Here is a 16,832-nt window from a genome sequence, read left to right as displayed (position 1 = left end):
TCAAGATTCTCTCTGTCTTTGGCTCTTGACAGTTTGGTTATAACAAGTTTTGGTGTGGCTCTCTTTGGGTTTATCCTAATTCAAGTTCACTGAGCTTATCAGATTTGTAGATGCATGTCTTTCATCAAATTTGGGAGGTTTTCAGCCATTATTCTTTCAAATATTCTCTCTGCCCCCATTTCTGTCTCTTCTTTCTCAGATTCCCACAGTACATATATTGGTCCAGTTCACAGTGCCCTACAGGTCCCTTAGATTCTGCTCACTTTTCTTCATCCTTTTTTCTTTCTGTTCCTCAGACTCGATAACGTAAACTGTACCATCTTTAAGTTTGCTGATTCTTTCTTCTGTTTGATGAAATCTGCTTTTGAACCCTCTACTGTATTTTCCATTTCAGTTATTGTACTTTTCAGAATTCCTTTTTCTTTCCTTTGTGTAATTTCTCTCTCTTTACTGATAATCTCATTTTCTTCATACATTGTTTTGCTATCTTTGTCTATGTCTTCCTTTAGCTCTTTGAATCTTTGGAACAGTTGTTCTAAAGACTTTGTCTAGAAAGATGGGATCAGGCTTCCTCAGGTATATTTTCTGTCAATTTATTTTGTTCCCTCAAATGGGCAACAGGTTCTTATTTCTTTGTATGCCTTGTGATTTTCTGATGACCACTGAACATCTGAATCTTATAATGTGGTAACACTTGAAATAAGATGCTCCCTCTTCCCCAAGGTTTGCTTTTTTCTCAATTGTTGTAGGGTGTTTCTGTGCTGGGGATAAACCTGAGGTGAAAGCTTAATGTCTCCTTAGGTCTTTTCTGAGCCTGCATCTTTCCTTGGGCATGTATGGTAGTTTTCTAAATTTCCCTACATAAATGGTTATTTTTGAATGTCAAAAAAAAAAAAAAAGGACATCCTGACAGTGGGGATGAAACAATGAACTCTAGACTCTGTGTTTGCAACTTGTTGATCAGAGGCAGTTAACAGTCAGAACACTGAACTCCAATATTTGGAGGACAAGGTCCTTATTGCCCATCCTGGATCCAGAAAGTCACACAAGAAATGTGGGATGCTATCCTCCCAAATGCCTGTTACAGGGCTGGAAAAGTGGGAGATGGATAGCTGCTATTGCACCAAAGGCTAACATCAATAAATATTAACCATAATTTACCAGTCAAGCTTTCCCCTGGAAACCTTAAGTGTCCAAATAGACTCTAGAGTTACAAAACAGTCAATGCAGACAGTTTCTGCCAGTACAGTTGTTGTCTAAATGGAGAGACAGATTCCTGTTCCTTCCCACTCCACCATCTTCCTTGACATTACTCTCCTTGGTGGTCATATTTTAAAATTTGATTTTTGGGGGGCCAGCCCAGTGGCTGAGTGGTTAAGTTTGCATGCTCTGCTTCGGCAGCCCAGGGTTTTTGCCAGTTTGGATCCTGAGCACGGACCTAGCACCACTCATCAAGCCATGCCGAGGTGGCATGCCACATAGCAGAGCCAGAAGGACCTACAACTAGAATGTACAACTATGTACTGGGGGGCTTTGGGGAGAAGAAGATAAAAGGAAGATTGGCAACTGATGTCAGCTCGAGTACCAATCTTTAAAAATAAAATAAAATGAAATGTGATTTTTTTGAAATTATATATTGAAATATGCCAACATTTAGAAGTCTGCACAACTCGGTGAATCAATTTTCCCAAATGACCAATGCATGATATTACAAAAGCATGCATAGGCAAAAGATACATTCAAAGTGTAAGATAGTCCAATGGCTTTAGTGTAACAGAGTATGAAAAATTCACTGAATATAAAAAGGTCATTGATATGGTTTCAGATTCCACAGTGCAAATAACTCCTAAAAAACTACCACTTGTTCAGCTTTGGTATAATATGAAAGAATACCTAAAATTATCTGAAAAGGCTATTAAAATACTCCTCCTTCTCCTGGATTTTATTCCTCTACTTGAACAAAAACAACAAATTATAAGAAGACTGAATATAGAAGCAGATATGAGAATCCAGTTATCTTATATTAAGCCAAACATTAAAAAAATTTGCAAAACTTTAAAACAACGCCACTCTATTCAGGAAATTTTTGTTTTAGAGAAACACAATTATATTTCATAAAAATTATATTATGTTAACATCTAATGGGTTTATTATTCTTTTTAAATGAACAAATATTAAATTTTTTATTACATGAAAAGACTATTAAAATAAATAAATAAATAAATTTTTTCTGTTTTACTTTTTAATTCAGTAAATTATATAACTCTTATAAACAAAAGCTCTTTGAGGTCCTCAATAATTTTTGAAGGTATAAAGAAGTCTTTAGACCAAAAAGTTTGAAAAGCATTTAACTAATATCACTTTGCTGCTCAAAATTCATTACCTACAGAATAAGTCCACTTTTCTTAGCAAGACAATCAAGGGCCTGATCAAACCCTGACTTAATTTTTACAAGAAACATTTCTCATAAAATCCTATTTACGGTATACTCATATCTTATGCTCCAGCCACAAATAAGTTATTTGCCTTGTGCAACACCCATATATTTTTACAGTTCTGGTAACTTTGCTATCTCCTCCCTCAGGAAATCCTCTACCTCTCTTTCCCATCTTGACCTGTTGAAATCTTACTGATCCATCAAGACTGATATTATTGCCTGTGCCCAGGGAAATTTCTCATGACCACCCCCAGTTGGGATGAATCTTCTTGCTTTTCTCATAATAACTTGTTTGAACATACACATATGCTAGAATTATATCTCAATCATAATTATCTCTCATACTAAACTGTAATCTCACTAAAGGCATAAAATACATCTCTTACATCTTAACAAACCATTCCACCAAATACAGAGCTTTTCATATAGTTGGCATTCAACAAAAACTTGTGGAAGAATGAATAAAAATTTAACCTGCTTATGAGTAAGCAGTGGTACACTTAATCCTCAAACTGCAGAAGGTACTCCTTTTTCCTATGTGGTTAATTAATATTTTACAGGTAAACTTTCCTAGACTAATATCACTTTACTAACCAAGCAAAATCAGTTGAAATTTAGGAGTCTCTTGGTAAAGGATAAGCCTGCTTTGAAATGTCTCCATACCATTAGGAGCCATCTAAACCAAATAATCAGTGTGCATTCGTGCCTCCAACATAAACCAGAGAAAAATAAGAGATATTAAGTTATACAGAGTAGTTCTATACTCAACACCATTTGTTCACAGAAGGTTATGAAACAGCCTCCCCATGGGGTAGGTAGTTTCATTCATGTGGTCTTTATTGAATGCCAACTATGCCAGGCACTGAGGTTCTCTCAACCACAAATTTACTGTCTGAAGAAGACATACACAAACATTTAAATAAGGTATGTAAAACATCTAGCACAGTGCCTTGAACATTTATTGAAAGAATGTAATAAGCATTAGCTAGCATTAAATAATTTCATTACAATGACTCCACCTTTATTGACACACATATCACAAAGATGCAGGAAAAAAACAGCTTTCAAAAGAAGGGGCAGTGAGAGATAAGGGAAGGCAGAGATAAAGAATTCCTCCCAGTACAACAGAAGGCAAAGTCATCTGCTGAGAAATATGAGGTACAGATAGGTTCAGGAGCATCCCTCCTTGAGGAAGTCAATTAGAGAACAGTAAAGAATTGCAGATGACACTGGGGATCTAACTACAACTAGAGAACATGAATCTATATTAATATCAATTAGCGTAGGATTTACTTTGGCAACGTTCTACAGAGTAGGAATGAATATAATGGAAAGAGATCCGCGTTTACTCAGTTGGAAATTTGGAAAGATGAGAGCCATAAAATAAGTCAAGGAGCAAGAATCTATAATTCAGTCAAAATTTATGAGACACAAACACCAAAAAAACCCCCCAAAATTATAACTCTTAACCAAAAGATAAAGCAACAAGCAGAATGAAACTTACAGAGGATCTGCCTATTGGCATGATCACACAATAGACTTTAAAATAACTGATTAATATTTTGAAGAATCTAATGGAAAAGGAGAACAATATGCATGAACAGATAGACAATTTCAGCAGAAAAAGGAAAACTAATTTTAAAAAGTCAAATGGTAATGCAAAATATACAAAGCACAATATCAGAAATGAAGGATTTCTTTGATGGTCCTAGCAGCAGACTAGACTCAGCTCTGGAAAGAATCAGCTGACTTGCAAATAGGTCAGCTGAACTTATCCAAAGTGAGTTACAAAGAGAAAAAGAGCAGACAAAAGATCATCCAAGAGCTATGAGGTATTAACAAACGGTCCAATGTACACGTAATTGGAATCCCAGAAGAAGGGGCGAAAACAATAATAAAAAACCAGGGCAAAAAATATTTGAAGAGATAAGAAATAAAAATTTTCCTAACTGAATAAAAAACAACCATAAATCCAATAATTTCAGAGAATTACAAGCAGGATATATACTTCGTGTGTATGTACATATACATTATCTCTGTATCCATACCTAGATCCATCATAGAACTCTATACTTAATGAGAATATCTTTCAAAATGAAAAAACTTTTCCTGCCAAACAAAAGCTACAGAATTCATAGCCAGTAGACCTGCACAATCTGAAATGTTTAAGAAATGAAGAGCACTGCAAGTGGTAAAAATGAGAGTACATATTTTCAAAATTTCTTTTCTCACGGTAATTGCTTTAAAAGTTTATTGTCTAAAGAAATGTATAGCACAAAGAATGGAGGAAATGGAACTCTAACATAGTAAGGTTCTTATACTATATATGTAGTGGTACAATATTATTTGAAAGTAGACTGTAAGGTAAAATGTATACTATAAACCCTGGAAGACCAGTAAAAATTAAGAGATGTAACGAAGAAACCAATAGCAGAGATAAAACAGAATCATTTTAAAAACTCAACTGATCCAGAAGGAAGAAAAAAGAACAAAGAAGAGGTGAAACAAATAGAATATAAGATGGTATACGTAAATCCAACCACATAATGTAGATGGTCTAAAAGATGTGACTGTTGATAGTGGAGGAGGCTCTAGTGTGGTAGGAGGGGAATCAGGGGGTTTAAGGAAACTCTCTGTACCCTCCACTCAATTTTGCTGTGAACGTAAAACTGCTCTAAAAAAAGTCTACTAAAAAAAATTCACCAGTGGGATTGTTGTAAATATTTGTCTGTCATCCTTGAATTAAGTTCCAGAAAGGTAGGGACTGTAGCTATCTTGTTCCCTGTTGCATATGTCAGTGCCTAGAAAAGTGCCCAACACATTGTAAATCCCTGCTTTCCTGATACATTTTATTTGTGGGCTAAGGTGGAGTGCTGGCTGGGAATGTAAACATCAATATATAGATGTATTATTAACAACAAAAGATATAATGTGATAAAATGTGAATCTTAAGAAACATATTTCTAACTAAATGTTAGAATTAAATGTTCTAACTAAACTAAATGTTACTGACTAAACATTCTTCACCATTATCTGTTGATCACTAAATATACAGCTCCGATAAATTATCTGGGAAACAAACTCTCAAAATCACTTAGAACACAAAAATAACTATTAGTATACAATAGGTGTGCAGAAGAACAAATTCACATTTTATCTTTTAAGGCCAATGTATCTAACAAAAGCAAAATGTGAAAGTATCAAATAAGTATCACTGGAAAGACAGACTTGGAGATTTTCAGATCATGATAAGCAACCCAGCTTTTCTTTGAAAGAAATTAATTAAGGTTTCCCTTCTAGTAACCAGCCAAAAAACACTTTTTCCTAAGGGTAAGTTTTCAATTGGAAAATCAAACATATAATTATTCTGAAAATATCTATATAAACACAACATAGATTTTTCAATGAAAACACAAAGCAGCTAGCAGCAATCCACTTCTGCATCCAGTCTACAGGACAGAACATACCATACTATGTTGCATATAATTGGCACTATAAAAGGCTTACCCTATCATCTCTTTTGACATAAATAATAGTCTCTTTTTTCTTATTAAAGTTAAAGAAAAACCACTTACTGTTAACAATCAGTTAATCTAAATTATTTCCCGCCAAAAGGAAAAATTCCAAAATAATAATGTGCTTTATTTCCATATTCTTTACATAGTTTGAGTACATTATTTAGCACAATAATTCACTAAGAATCTACTACGCCACTAAGAATCCAGAATCTTTCCAAAGATAATAACTTTCATAGACCTCAATATTTTTTATCTAAGAGTACCCAGTGTGGAAACTAGTTTAAATGGAAAGAAATAATTGTCCTACTGAATTATTCATCAATGTACTTATTGTAAAACTGTCCTACTTATTTCCCCTTCTTCGGCTTCTGTTTAATATTTTCACTGGTAGACAGTTTGCTAACATATTAATTTTTAAATATTCTCAAATACCTAATTAGTTACTGTTTTGAACAAACTTAAGAACAAAGCAATGTTTGACAAATACGGTACCTGACAGAGGATGTTCTTGGCCCATGATCTCTGGAATCCATAACCCAACCAACATGACACTCTAGAGGGGGGTTTGTACTATGTCTTGTTTTTCTCTTTCTTGGACTCTAAGGAAAAAGAAGTCGAACATTGCAATTACTTTCAGTAGTGTGAACTTCACAAGTAAATTAAAACCCTCTGACTATAAACCAACTCAAACATATTCATACTGTGGATGACACATTATGAAATCATATGAAGTCACAAAACTCAAACATCTCACATACAAGTTACAAAACTTAACAAACAAGGCCCTTTGCTAGGTTTGAACACAAGGATTAAAGGAAATACAATTTAGGATGATTCTTTATTACACTTTCTGATCATCTTTAATTACACTATCCAATTGTAAAGAAGTTATTCCTTAACCTGAAAAAACATAACTATGGTAAAATATCATTTTTGAGTACTTCTTACAATCTAAACTATAAATTTTTTAATGTGATGGAAACTAAAAAGTCTCATTTTGTAATGTTAAAGGACACAAAACGCAAGCTTTATATTCCTGATTCTTCCGCGTACCTGTACATCAACGGCTTTTGGTTCTTTAACAACAGGATAAAATCTCGGTGTTTTGTTTGGATCTTGTAACCTGGGTGTTCGAGGTGTTTTTGGTGTCCTTGCAGGATAAATTCTAGGAGATTCTGGAACTCCTGTGGGCAATGAATGGGCCATTGTTGCTGAAGATATTTCTGAAACATCAAACACCTTTTGAGCTAATTCATCAGTCAAATCTGTGAAATAAAAAGCTGTTACCAGTATTTAGATGCTAGTAAACTACCTGACTTTGAGAACAAGGATAATTCTGAAATTCTCTACTCTCAAAGGATTTTTTCATTAGAAACATTTCAAATAAATAAGAAAGAATAAAAAATAACAAACGCTTGTCTACACACCACCTAGCTTTACTAAATTTTAATTTCGCTATTTCTGTTTCCGACTTTTTTTAAAAGAAAAATAGGCTAAAGCCTACTGTGTAACCTTTTCTAATTCCATTTCACTTTCCTCCTCAGAGATAACCAGCCTCTTAATTTTGTATTTTTATCTATTACCACAAATATATAATAATATTATTTTGCATAATTAACTTTTAAGTGACATAATACTAAATGCATCATTTTGCAAGCTTTTTCAGTCAATATTTTGTTTGCAACTTTACTCAAGCTCTCTATTTGTGTAGCTTTTGGTTTACTCATTTTTACTGCAGAATATTACGCTGTTATACAAATATAGCAAAATTTATCCATTCTCCTGAAGGTACACATTTATGTGATTTCCAAATTTTTGGTATAACCAACAATACTGCAATTTTACCACATCTATTGTCATTCTCCCTTTGAATCTTGCTGCCCCAAATAGCAACCTACTTGTTCCTATTTTCTTGCTTCATACCTTTTCATATGCTTTTACCTCTGTCTGAAAGTCCCTTTCCCTCATCTTTTTACACAGAGGTGAACTCATATCCTTCCTTTAATACCCAGCACAGATGTTACTTTCCCTGGGAATGTAAAGCACTCCTTGAACATCTTCTGCCAACAGAATTAATCAATTATTTTTTGTGCCACCTCTGTATTTTATCCATTTCTTGTTTGATTTATTAAATTAAAATTTATTTTCTTACATATCACCCCATTGGATGCTAAGAACAAGTCTCAGTGCTTCCGTGAAAACAAGGACCACAATCTTATATTTGTATGGTAGTACCTACTATAGTGCCTAGGAAAAAGTATATCCCCACCCGATAACTGATAAAACTTAAATGAATTGTGTTAATGCTGTTTCTCCTTGTACCAAAAAGATATACAATCTCAAGGACAGAAATATGATCATACACTGAAAAATATGTTAAATCCTGTGCCTTTGCAAAAGAAATATTCAAAGATCTAGTAGCCATAACAACACAGAAAATAGTAAGCTTCCTAGCATCCATAAATTATGGTCTCTAAATTCCATTTCCTACTGATCTAGTCTCCTAAAAGAAATAAAGTCTGGGGAACAAAGCATAATATGAGCCTGGGAAATCTTGAGCCAGAAAGCAATGAAGTTAAAAAAAGAAAATATCAGCATAGGTCATGAGGACACGGCAGCAAGATTTAGAGGATCCCACCAATCAAAAAAAAAGTGATCTTGGGGCCGGCCCCTTGGCACAGCAGTTAAGTTTGCATATTCTGCTTCAGCGGCCCAGGGTTTGCCGGTTCAGATCCCAGGTGCCAGACATGGCACCGCTTGTCAAGCCATGCTGTGGCAGGCATCCCACGTATAAAGTAGAGGACGATGGGCATGGATGTTAGCTCAGGGCCAGTCTTCCTCAGCAAAAAGAGGAGGATTAGCAGCAGTTAGCTCAGGGCTAATCTTCCTCAAAAAAATAAAATAAAATAAAATAAAGTGATCTGACCACTAGAAACAATGAGTAAAACGGATTAAACACATCAAATAAAAAGAGGCTCCATGAGTTCATAATGGTACTTTATCACATTTGTAGGTGGCTAGGGCACTGACTCATTATTCTGAAAACGGATAAACTGAATACAAAGAAAGAAACAAGCATTTATCCTTCCTTTCCCATAAAAATTGAATTTCAAAGTAACCAGAGAGTTGATAAAAGAGTATTCTTTTTTCTTTTTTTTTTTTTTTGAGGAAGATTAGACCTGAGCTAACTACTGCCAAATCTTCCTCTTTGCGCTGAGGAAGACTGGCCCTGAGCTAACATCCACACCCATCTTCCTCTACTTTATACGTGGGATGCCTACCACAGCATGGCGTGCCAAGCGGTGCCATGTCCGCACCCGGGATCCCAACCAGCAAACCCCTGGCCGCTGAGAAGCGGAATGTGCACACTGAACTGCTGCGCCACTGGGCCAGCCCCAAGAATATTCTTCTTTACAGAATTCTAGGTAAGAAATACAGAAGGAATGATAGAATTAGATGATGACTATTTTGTAACTCTAATGAAATAGAGGATCTAGGGAATATTCATCAATGACTGCTAAAACCATTTGGTAAAATGTTGAAGGGAGATTCAAGACCAAAGACATGATGCATGAAATAAATAACTGATAAGCTGGACTGCATTAAAATGAAAACTTCTGCTATGTGAATGACACTATCAAGAGAATGAGAAGACAAGCCACAGACTGGGAGAAAATATTTGCAAAAGACGTATCTGATAAAGGACTTTTATCCAAAATATACAAAGAACTTTCAAAACTCAACAATAAGAATTAAAACCTGGGCCAAAGACCCAAACAGATACCTTCAAGAAGGTATAAAGATGGCAAATAAACACATGAAAAAATAGTCTACATCATATGTCATTAGGGAATTGTAAATTAAAATAACATATCACTACACACCTATTAGAACAGCCAAAATCCTAAACACTGACAAACCCAAATGCTGGAGAGGATGTGGAGCAACATGAACTCTCATTCATTGGTGCTGGAAATGCAAAATGGTACAGCCACTTTGGAAGATAGTTTGGCAGCTTCTTACAAAACTAAACATACTCTTACCATACAATCTAGCAATTACTCTCCTTGGAACTTACTCAAAGGAGGTGAAAACTTACATCCACACAAAAACCTGCATACGAATGTTTACGGAAGCTTTATTTATAATTGCCAAAACTCGGAAGCAACTAGAAGTCCTCCAGTAGGTGAATGGATAAACAAACTGTGGTTTATCTAAACAGTGGAATATTACTCAGTGCTAAAAAGAAATGAGCAATGAAGCCATGAAAATACATGAAGGAACCTTAAATGCATATTACTAAGTGAAAGAAGCCGATCTGAAAAGGCTTCATACTATATGATTCCAACTATTCAACATTCTGGAAAATAAAACTATGGAGACAGTAAAAAGATCAGTGATCACCAGGGGTTCGGATGAAGTGGGGGAGGGATGAATAGGTGGAACACAGAGAACTTTTAGAGCAGTGAGAAATATGAGATACCATAATGATGGATACATTGTCATTATACATTTGTCCAAACTCACAGAATGTAAAACACCAAGAGTGAACCCTAATGTAAACTATAGACTTTGGGTGACTATGATGTGTCAATGTAGGTTCATCAATTGTAATAAATGTACCACTCTGATGTGGGATGTTGCTATGGGAAGCAACATCCTTCACCAGACAGGTGATGGCTATGCAAGTTGGGGGCAGGGAATAAATGGGAAATCTCTGTACTTACTCTTAATTTTGCTGTAAACCTAAAACTTCTCAAAAAAAAAGTCTCAATAAAAAAAGTTGAAAGGAAATATCATGATGAATGGATCAGGCTGATAACATGTAAACCCAATGATCAATCATACCATCAGTAAAAGTGAGCCTGAAAGACATTACATTATGCAATAGGAAGTAAACAACTCCTCCTAAGAAACAGTCTTGCCACCACAGAAATAAAAATCATGAATATACTAAATCTGCCAAATCTAAATTCCAGCTCATAAGAAATAGACTGGATAAAGGAACATATTAAATGATATGAAGACACAATCAGGTAAATCTGGATCATAAGAAATCCGATGACAAATTACCAGCTTCTTCAACAAATCACTGGCATGGAAAAACAAGAGAAAAGGAATGATTATAGATCAAGAGTGACTTAATGGTCTCTATCGATCAAATGCAATGTTTGCACATTGTTTGGCCCTGATTCAAACAACCAATTTGAAAAAGATATATTTTAAATCATCAGGGACCAAACATGTTCTGCGTAGTAGATGATATTAAGAAATTATTGTGAATTTTAAGTAAAATAATGGTATCACAAAAATTTATATATATTAGTTCTCAATATACCACAAAGTATGTACAGAAGAAATGATATGATGTTTGAGATTCAGTATGAAATGCCAAAAACAAATGGGAACAAGGTACAGCTGAAAAAAAGAATGACAAACTATTAACAATTGTTGAAATTAGATGAGATGGGTACATGGGGGTTCATTAAACAGGTCTCTCTGTTTTTATTTATATTTGAACATTTCCAGATAAAAGTTGAGTTTTATTTCAGTTTTACATTTATTTTATTTCAGGTTTAATTCAGTGTGAATTTTACCCACCAATAAAAGCAGATATGTCAATTTTGTAAAGAGTAAGATCTATAAAGTACTTTTGTTGTCTCAAAAGAAACATTTTACAAAATTTTTATAGCATATCATATACCAATTTACAATATTTTGACATAAAATTATCAAAAAATAGGTAAGACAACTGCAAGTACATAAAATATTTATAGTTAAATATAAAAGTTCTATTACAAGAAATATAAGTAATTAGAGAACAAGAATATATTAAAGTTGTTTTTTTATCAACTAAAATCCTGGAATGATATATGAATATCACCTAGATCTTGTAACTTCTTTTTACTCAAAATAATGGGCCATCTCTTGTAAATGAATGTTCAAAATATCATTTTTCATAATAGCCCAAACTGGAAAAAATCCAAATATCCACTGTCAAATGAATAAATAAAATGTAGTATGTCTACATTATAGAATATCACTTAGCAAAAAAAAGGAGCAAAGTATTGATATAAGCAACATGGATTAACCTCAAAAATATATTAATTGAAAGAAGTGAGACACACGACTATATATCCTATGATTCCATACATTTCATTTATATGAAGTTTCTAGGAAGTACAAAAACATATAGACAGAAGCAGATCATTGGTTATCTCAGACTGAAGTTGAGTGTTGAGATTGACTGCAAATGATCATGAGGGAATTTTTTAATCTAAAACTGAACTGTGGTGCTGTACAACTATATAAATATAGTGAAACATCAAACTATACACTTAAAGTGGGTTCATTTTATGGTATGTAAATTATACCTCAAAAAAAGCTGTAACAAACAAAAGACCAGGCCATCTGCTCTTCAGAGAATCTCAATTGTGAATGTCTATCACACAGTTTATGCTAAAAGTTGACCTGGGAAAACCGATATTTCAGAGGACTAGGCCAACGCACTGATTTTCAGTGTAGTCCCAACCAGTGGGATCAGCATAACCTGGGAACTTGTTAGAAATGCACATGCTCAGGTCTCATTTCAACTTATAAACCAGAAACTGTGGGTAAAGAGCCCTTTAATTTGTTTTAAAAAGCTTTCCAGGGGAATCTGATACTTACTAAAGTTTAGGTGTGCTAGGTGTGCTTTAGTAGTATTCTACTACTTAAGATTTTCCAAATTTTACTGCTACCAAATCAGATTATTACACAGGTACATACCTGGACCACAGGAACCTTGTCCATAGTCCTTTACGGATAGGAACTGCCTTTATAAAAACAGAACTTAATATTATGCTGTTGTTGTTCACTGAAGGCTGATAACAAAAAACGTGACATGAGGACTGGCAGTTTAGTTTTTTTTTAAATAAAATGCCGCTGAAGCAGGACTCAGCAAACTTTCTGTAAATGCGAGACAGTAAATAGTTTTGGCTTTTCAGGTCATAAAGTCTCTGTTGAAACTACTCTACCCTGACATTGTAGCACAGCCATAGACCATATATAAATAAAGAGCGTGGCCAGATTAGATGATGGCAGGCCAGTTTTGGCCTATGGGTTATACTTTGTCAACCAGTGAACCAGAGCAGTCAGACAGATATGCATCCAAATACTAGATTTATACTTTGCTTGCAAAAAAATTTATAACTATATTTCATGTATTCAGTAAGTTAGAGGAAAGTATGAACATATTAAGAGATATAAATAAAAAAGAGTCAAATCAAACTTCTATAGAAGAAAAATAAAACAGCTGAAATTAAAAAAACCACACCAGATGAATTTAAAAATAGATTAGAAACTGCAGAAGAAACAACTAATGAACTTGAACACACAGGAGCAGAAATTCGCCAAAACAAAACACAGAGACTAAAGAGACAAAAAAAAAATTAGCATTAGTGAGCTGTTGGACAACTTCAAGTAGCCTAATATGCATGTATTGGAGTCTTACAGAAGAGGAAAGAGAAAAAAGTACAGAAAAAAAGTATTAATTTCTTTAATTTAAAATACTGGCTGGGACCGGTCCCATGGCTGAGTGGTTAAGTTTGTGTGCTCCACTTCAGTGGCCCAGTGCTTCGCTGGTTTGGATCCTGGGTGTGGACATGGCACCACTCATCATACCATGCTGAGGCAGCATCCCACATGCCACAACTAGAAGAACCCACAACTAAAAATATGCAACTATGTACTGGGGGGCTTTGGGGAGAAAAAGGAAAAATGAAACCTTTATAATAGCTGAAATTTTTCCAAATTTGATTAGAAACATAAAAACACATAGATCCAAAAACTCATAAGCTTCAAGCACAGGAACATGAAGAAAATGATACCAAGGCAGGGGGACCTGGTCAAGATGGTGGTGTAGGCAGACTCTGATCTCATCTCCTCCCACAAACACAAACAGGCTACAACTATTCTTGGAAAAATGACCCTGGAGAGAAAACTGAAAATTGGATAAAAAGAACTCCCACAACAAGGGACAGTCCTAACTGAGGTGAAAGAGGCAGAAACTCCTTCTGGAGAGAAAGAAAGCCACCTTCACAAGTGGCAGAGCTTCACAGCCAGCCGGGCAGGAGCCACCCTAAGGTATGCAGCCTTCCCTGGAGAAGTGGGGACCTTAGTGGGGGCATTAGCACTATAAGCATCCTTCAGTCACAGCACAACTGAGACGAGTGTCCTACAATCTGGCTTTGCTGACTATTAACTGCAGCAGAGAATACCAGCAGAAAAGCTATGGGACGAAAGCTGAAAAAACCCAACTCTTAAAGGGCCTGTGCACAAATTCACCCGTCACAGAGAGCAACCCAAAATCACCAAAAAGAAAGCTGCACAGTCTTTTGGTGAAAAGAGACTCACCTGGTAGGCTCTAGGTGCATCTTGGCGAGAGGTGAAACCTCTCCAGAGACTGAGACATTGGTGACAGCCATTGTTGTGACCTAGTACAGGCATGCTGACAAAGACCCTGGCAGAGGCCATTGAGGTTCTTCCCCTGGCCTGTTAGCCAAGGGGTCTGCCACACCCACTAGGCTGCAGATTTAATCCAGTTCAGCCAGGGAAGGCAGGCTGCCCTAGGGACTGTCCCCAACCAAGAGCAGGCCCTCAGGCTACTTGTCGGCCTGCATAAAATGGGTTCCTCAATCCTTCACAGGCAGGTGAGAGTGTCTGCCTCTGTGGGGCAGGGCCCGTGTGAGGACCGGGTGAACTGTGTGTGGCACTGGTGGAGACGTGGGGGCCTCTGCACTGGGGCGACTGGGTATGCTTCACGGGGTGGGGAAGTGTGCACAGACCAGGGTTGTGTTGATGGTGGGTGTGGACCTGTGGGGGGTGGGGCTTATCAGTGGAACAAGACCTGTGCTTCACAAACAGCCACTAAGAGGATCAGCACCACCTTCCAAAGCCTGAAAAAATTGGGTGCTCCTGTTCCCAGGGCCAGCCCCACTCGGCTGCAATCCTAAGAGAGATGACAACAGCCCTGCAGGCCTGAGGCCTACAGCAACTATAAGCTCCCGAGCCTAGCAACCACCTACACTGAGTACCTACTCAACTAATAGGATAACTGCAACAGGATTGTGCCAATAGACCTTGTAGCCAATAGTGCTGGGGCTCCCCAAACCTTGTTTACAAACAGCCAGCCAGGGAGGGAAAGACTAGACTCCCTGGGTACCTGCAGTAAGAGCAACCATGCCACAGCAGAAGGACACAAGTAGCCCACAAAGGGGTCACTCCTGGATCATTTGGACTGATGACGAGAGGGAAGCAGACTGCTGGGCCTCAAAAGACACCACTTATATAAGGCCACTCTCTAAGATCAGGAGACATAGCTGACTCACCTATTACATAGATATAAGCACAGAGAAAGAGGCATAATGAGGAGGCAAAGGAATACAGTCCAAGCAAGGGAACAAGACAAAACCCCACAAAAAGAACTAAATGAAACAGAAATAAGAATCTACCTGACAAAGAGTTCAAACAAAAACTCATAAGGATGCTCACCAATATTGGGAGAAGACTGGAGGAACACAGTGAGAATGTCAACACAGAATTGGAAAATAAAAAAAGAACCAATCAGAAATGAGGAATACAATACCAGAAATGAAAAATTCACTAGAGGACTCAATAGCAGAGTAGATGATACAGAAGAACAGATCAGCAAGCGAGACGAAAAACTAGAGGAAATCACCCAAGCTGAACAGATAAAAGAAAAAAGAATTAGACAGAATGAGAACAGTCTAAGGGAACTCTGGGACAATATCAAGCGCACTAACATTCATATTACAGGTGTTCCAGAAGGACAAGAGAGAGACAAGGGGCAGAGAATCTATTTGAAGAAATAATAGCTGAAAACTTTCCTAACCTAAGGAAGGAAACAGATATCCAAGTACACGATTCACAGAGAGCACCAAACGAGATGAACACCAAGAGGGCCACACCAAGACAGATTATAATTAAAATGTCCAAAATTAAACATAAAGAGAGAATCCTAAAAGTGGCAAGAGAAAGGCAACAAGTGGCATACAAAGGAAAGCCCTTAAGGCTTACAACGGACTTCTCAGCCAAGACTCTATAGGCTAGAAGAGAATGGCATGACATATTTAAAGTGCTGAAAGGAAAAAACGTACAGCCAAGAATACTCTATCCAGTAAGGTTATCATTCAGAACAGAAGGAGAGATAAAGAGCTTCCTAGACAACCAAAAATTAAAGGAGTTTATCACTAAAAAACCAGTTCTACAAGAAACGCTGCAGAGACTTATTTAAGTGGGAAAAAGAAGAACACAAATAGGGATAAGAAAATTATCAAAAAAAACACAACCCACTAGGCAATAAAATCACTGGTAAAGGTAAAAATATAGTAAAGGTAGCAGATCAACCACATATGAAGATAATATGAAGGTTATAAGACAAAAGTACAAAAATTACCTATTTTAAGATAAGAAGGTATTGGATAGACATACACAAAACAAGAGATTAGATATGATTTCAAAAACACAAAATGTGGGAGGAGGCGAGTAAAAGAGTAGAGCTTTTAGAAAGAGGTCTAGCTAAAGAGACTATCAACTCAATACAGACTGCTATATATGCAGAATCTTATATAGGAACCTCATGGTAATCACAAACCAGAAACCTATAATAAGTAAACAAATCAGTAAGAGGAAAGAAATCAAACACATTACTAAAGAAAGCCATCAAACCACAAGGGAAGAGAGCAAGAGAAAAAGAAAGGAACAGAGAAGAATTACTAAAACATCTAGAAAAAAAAGTAACAAAATGGCAATAAATACATATTTATCAATAGCTAGTTTAAATGTCAATGGACTAAATGCCCCAATCAAAAGGCAGA

At 36.2% G+C, this 16,832-nt stretch overlaps 1 protein-coding gene across 9 annotated transcripts in view; it reads right to left on the bottom strand.

Annotated features, from left to right (window-relative positions):
- Nucleotides 1-16,832, bottom strand: part of LARP1B (La ribonucleoprotein 1B) — a 132,155-nt gene that overhangs the window by 25,205 nt on the left and 90,118 nt on the right. For 7 of the 9 annotated variants that reach the window (XM_046656671.1, XM_046656676.1, XM_046656668.1 and 4 more), the window contains 2 exons: nucleotides 7,009-7,220; nucleotides 6,448-6,554 (listed from right to left, as the gene is read on the bottom strand). In XM_046656671.1, the coding sequence (XP_046512627.1) occupies nucleotides 6,448-6,554; nucleotides 7,009-7,220 (319 nt within the window). The remainder of the gene's footprint in view (nucleotides 1-6,447; nucleotides 6,555-7,008; nucleotides 7,221-16,832) is intronic. The other 2 variants (XM_046656669.1, XM_046656670.1) reach the window with 2 other exon arrangements.

This window comes from Equus quagga, chromosome 3 (assembly GCF_021613505.1).
Source record: "Equus quagga isolate Etosha38 chromosome 3, UCLA_HA_Equagga_1.0, whole genome shotgun sequence".
NCBI classification, from domain to species: Eukaryota; Metazoa; Chordata; class Mammalia; order Perissodactyla; family Equidae; genus Equus; species Equus quagga.
This window is presented reverse-complemented; position numbering and strand designations above follow the sequence as displayed.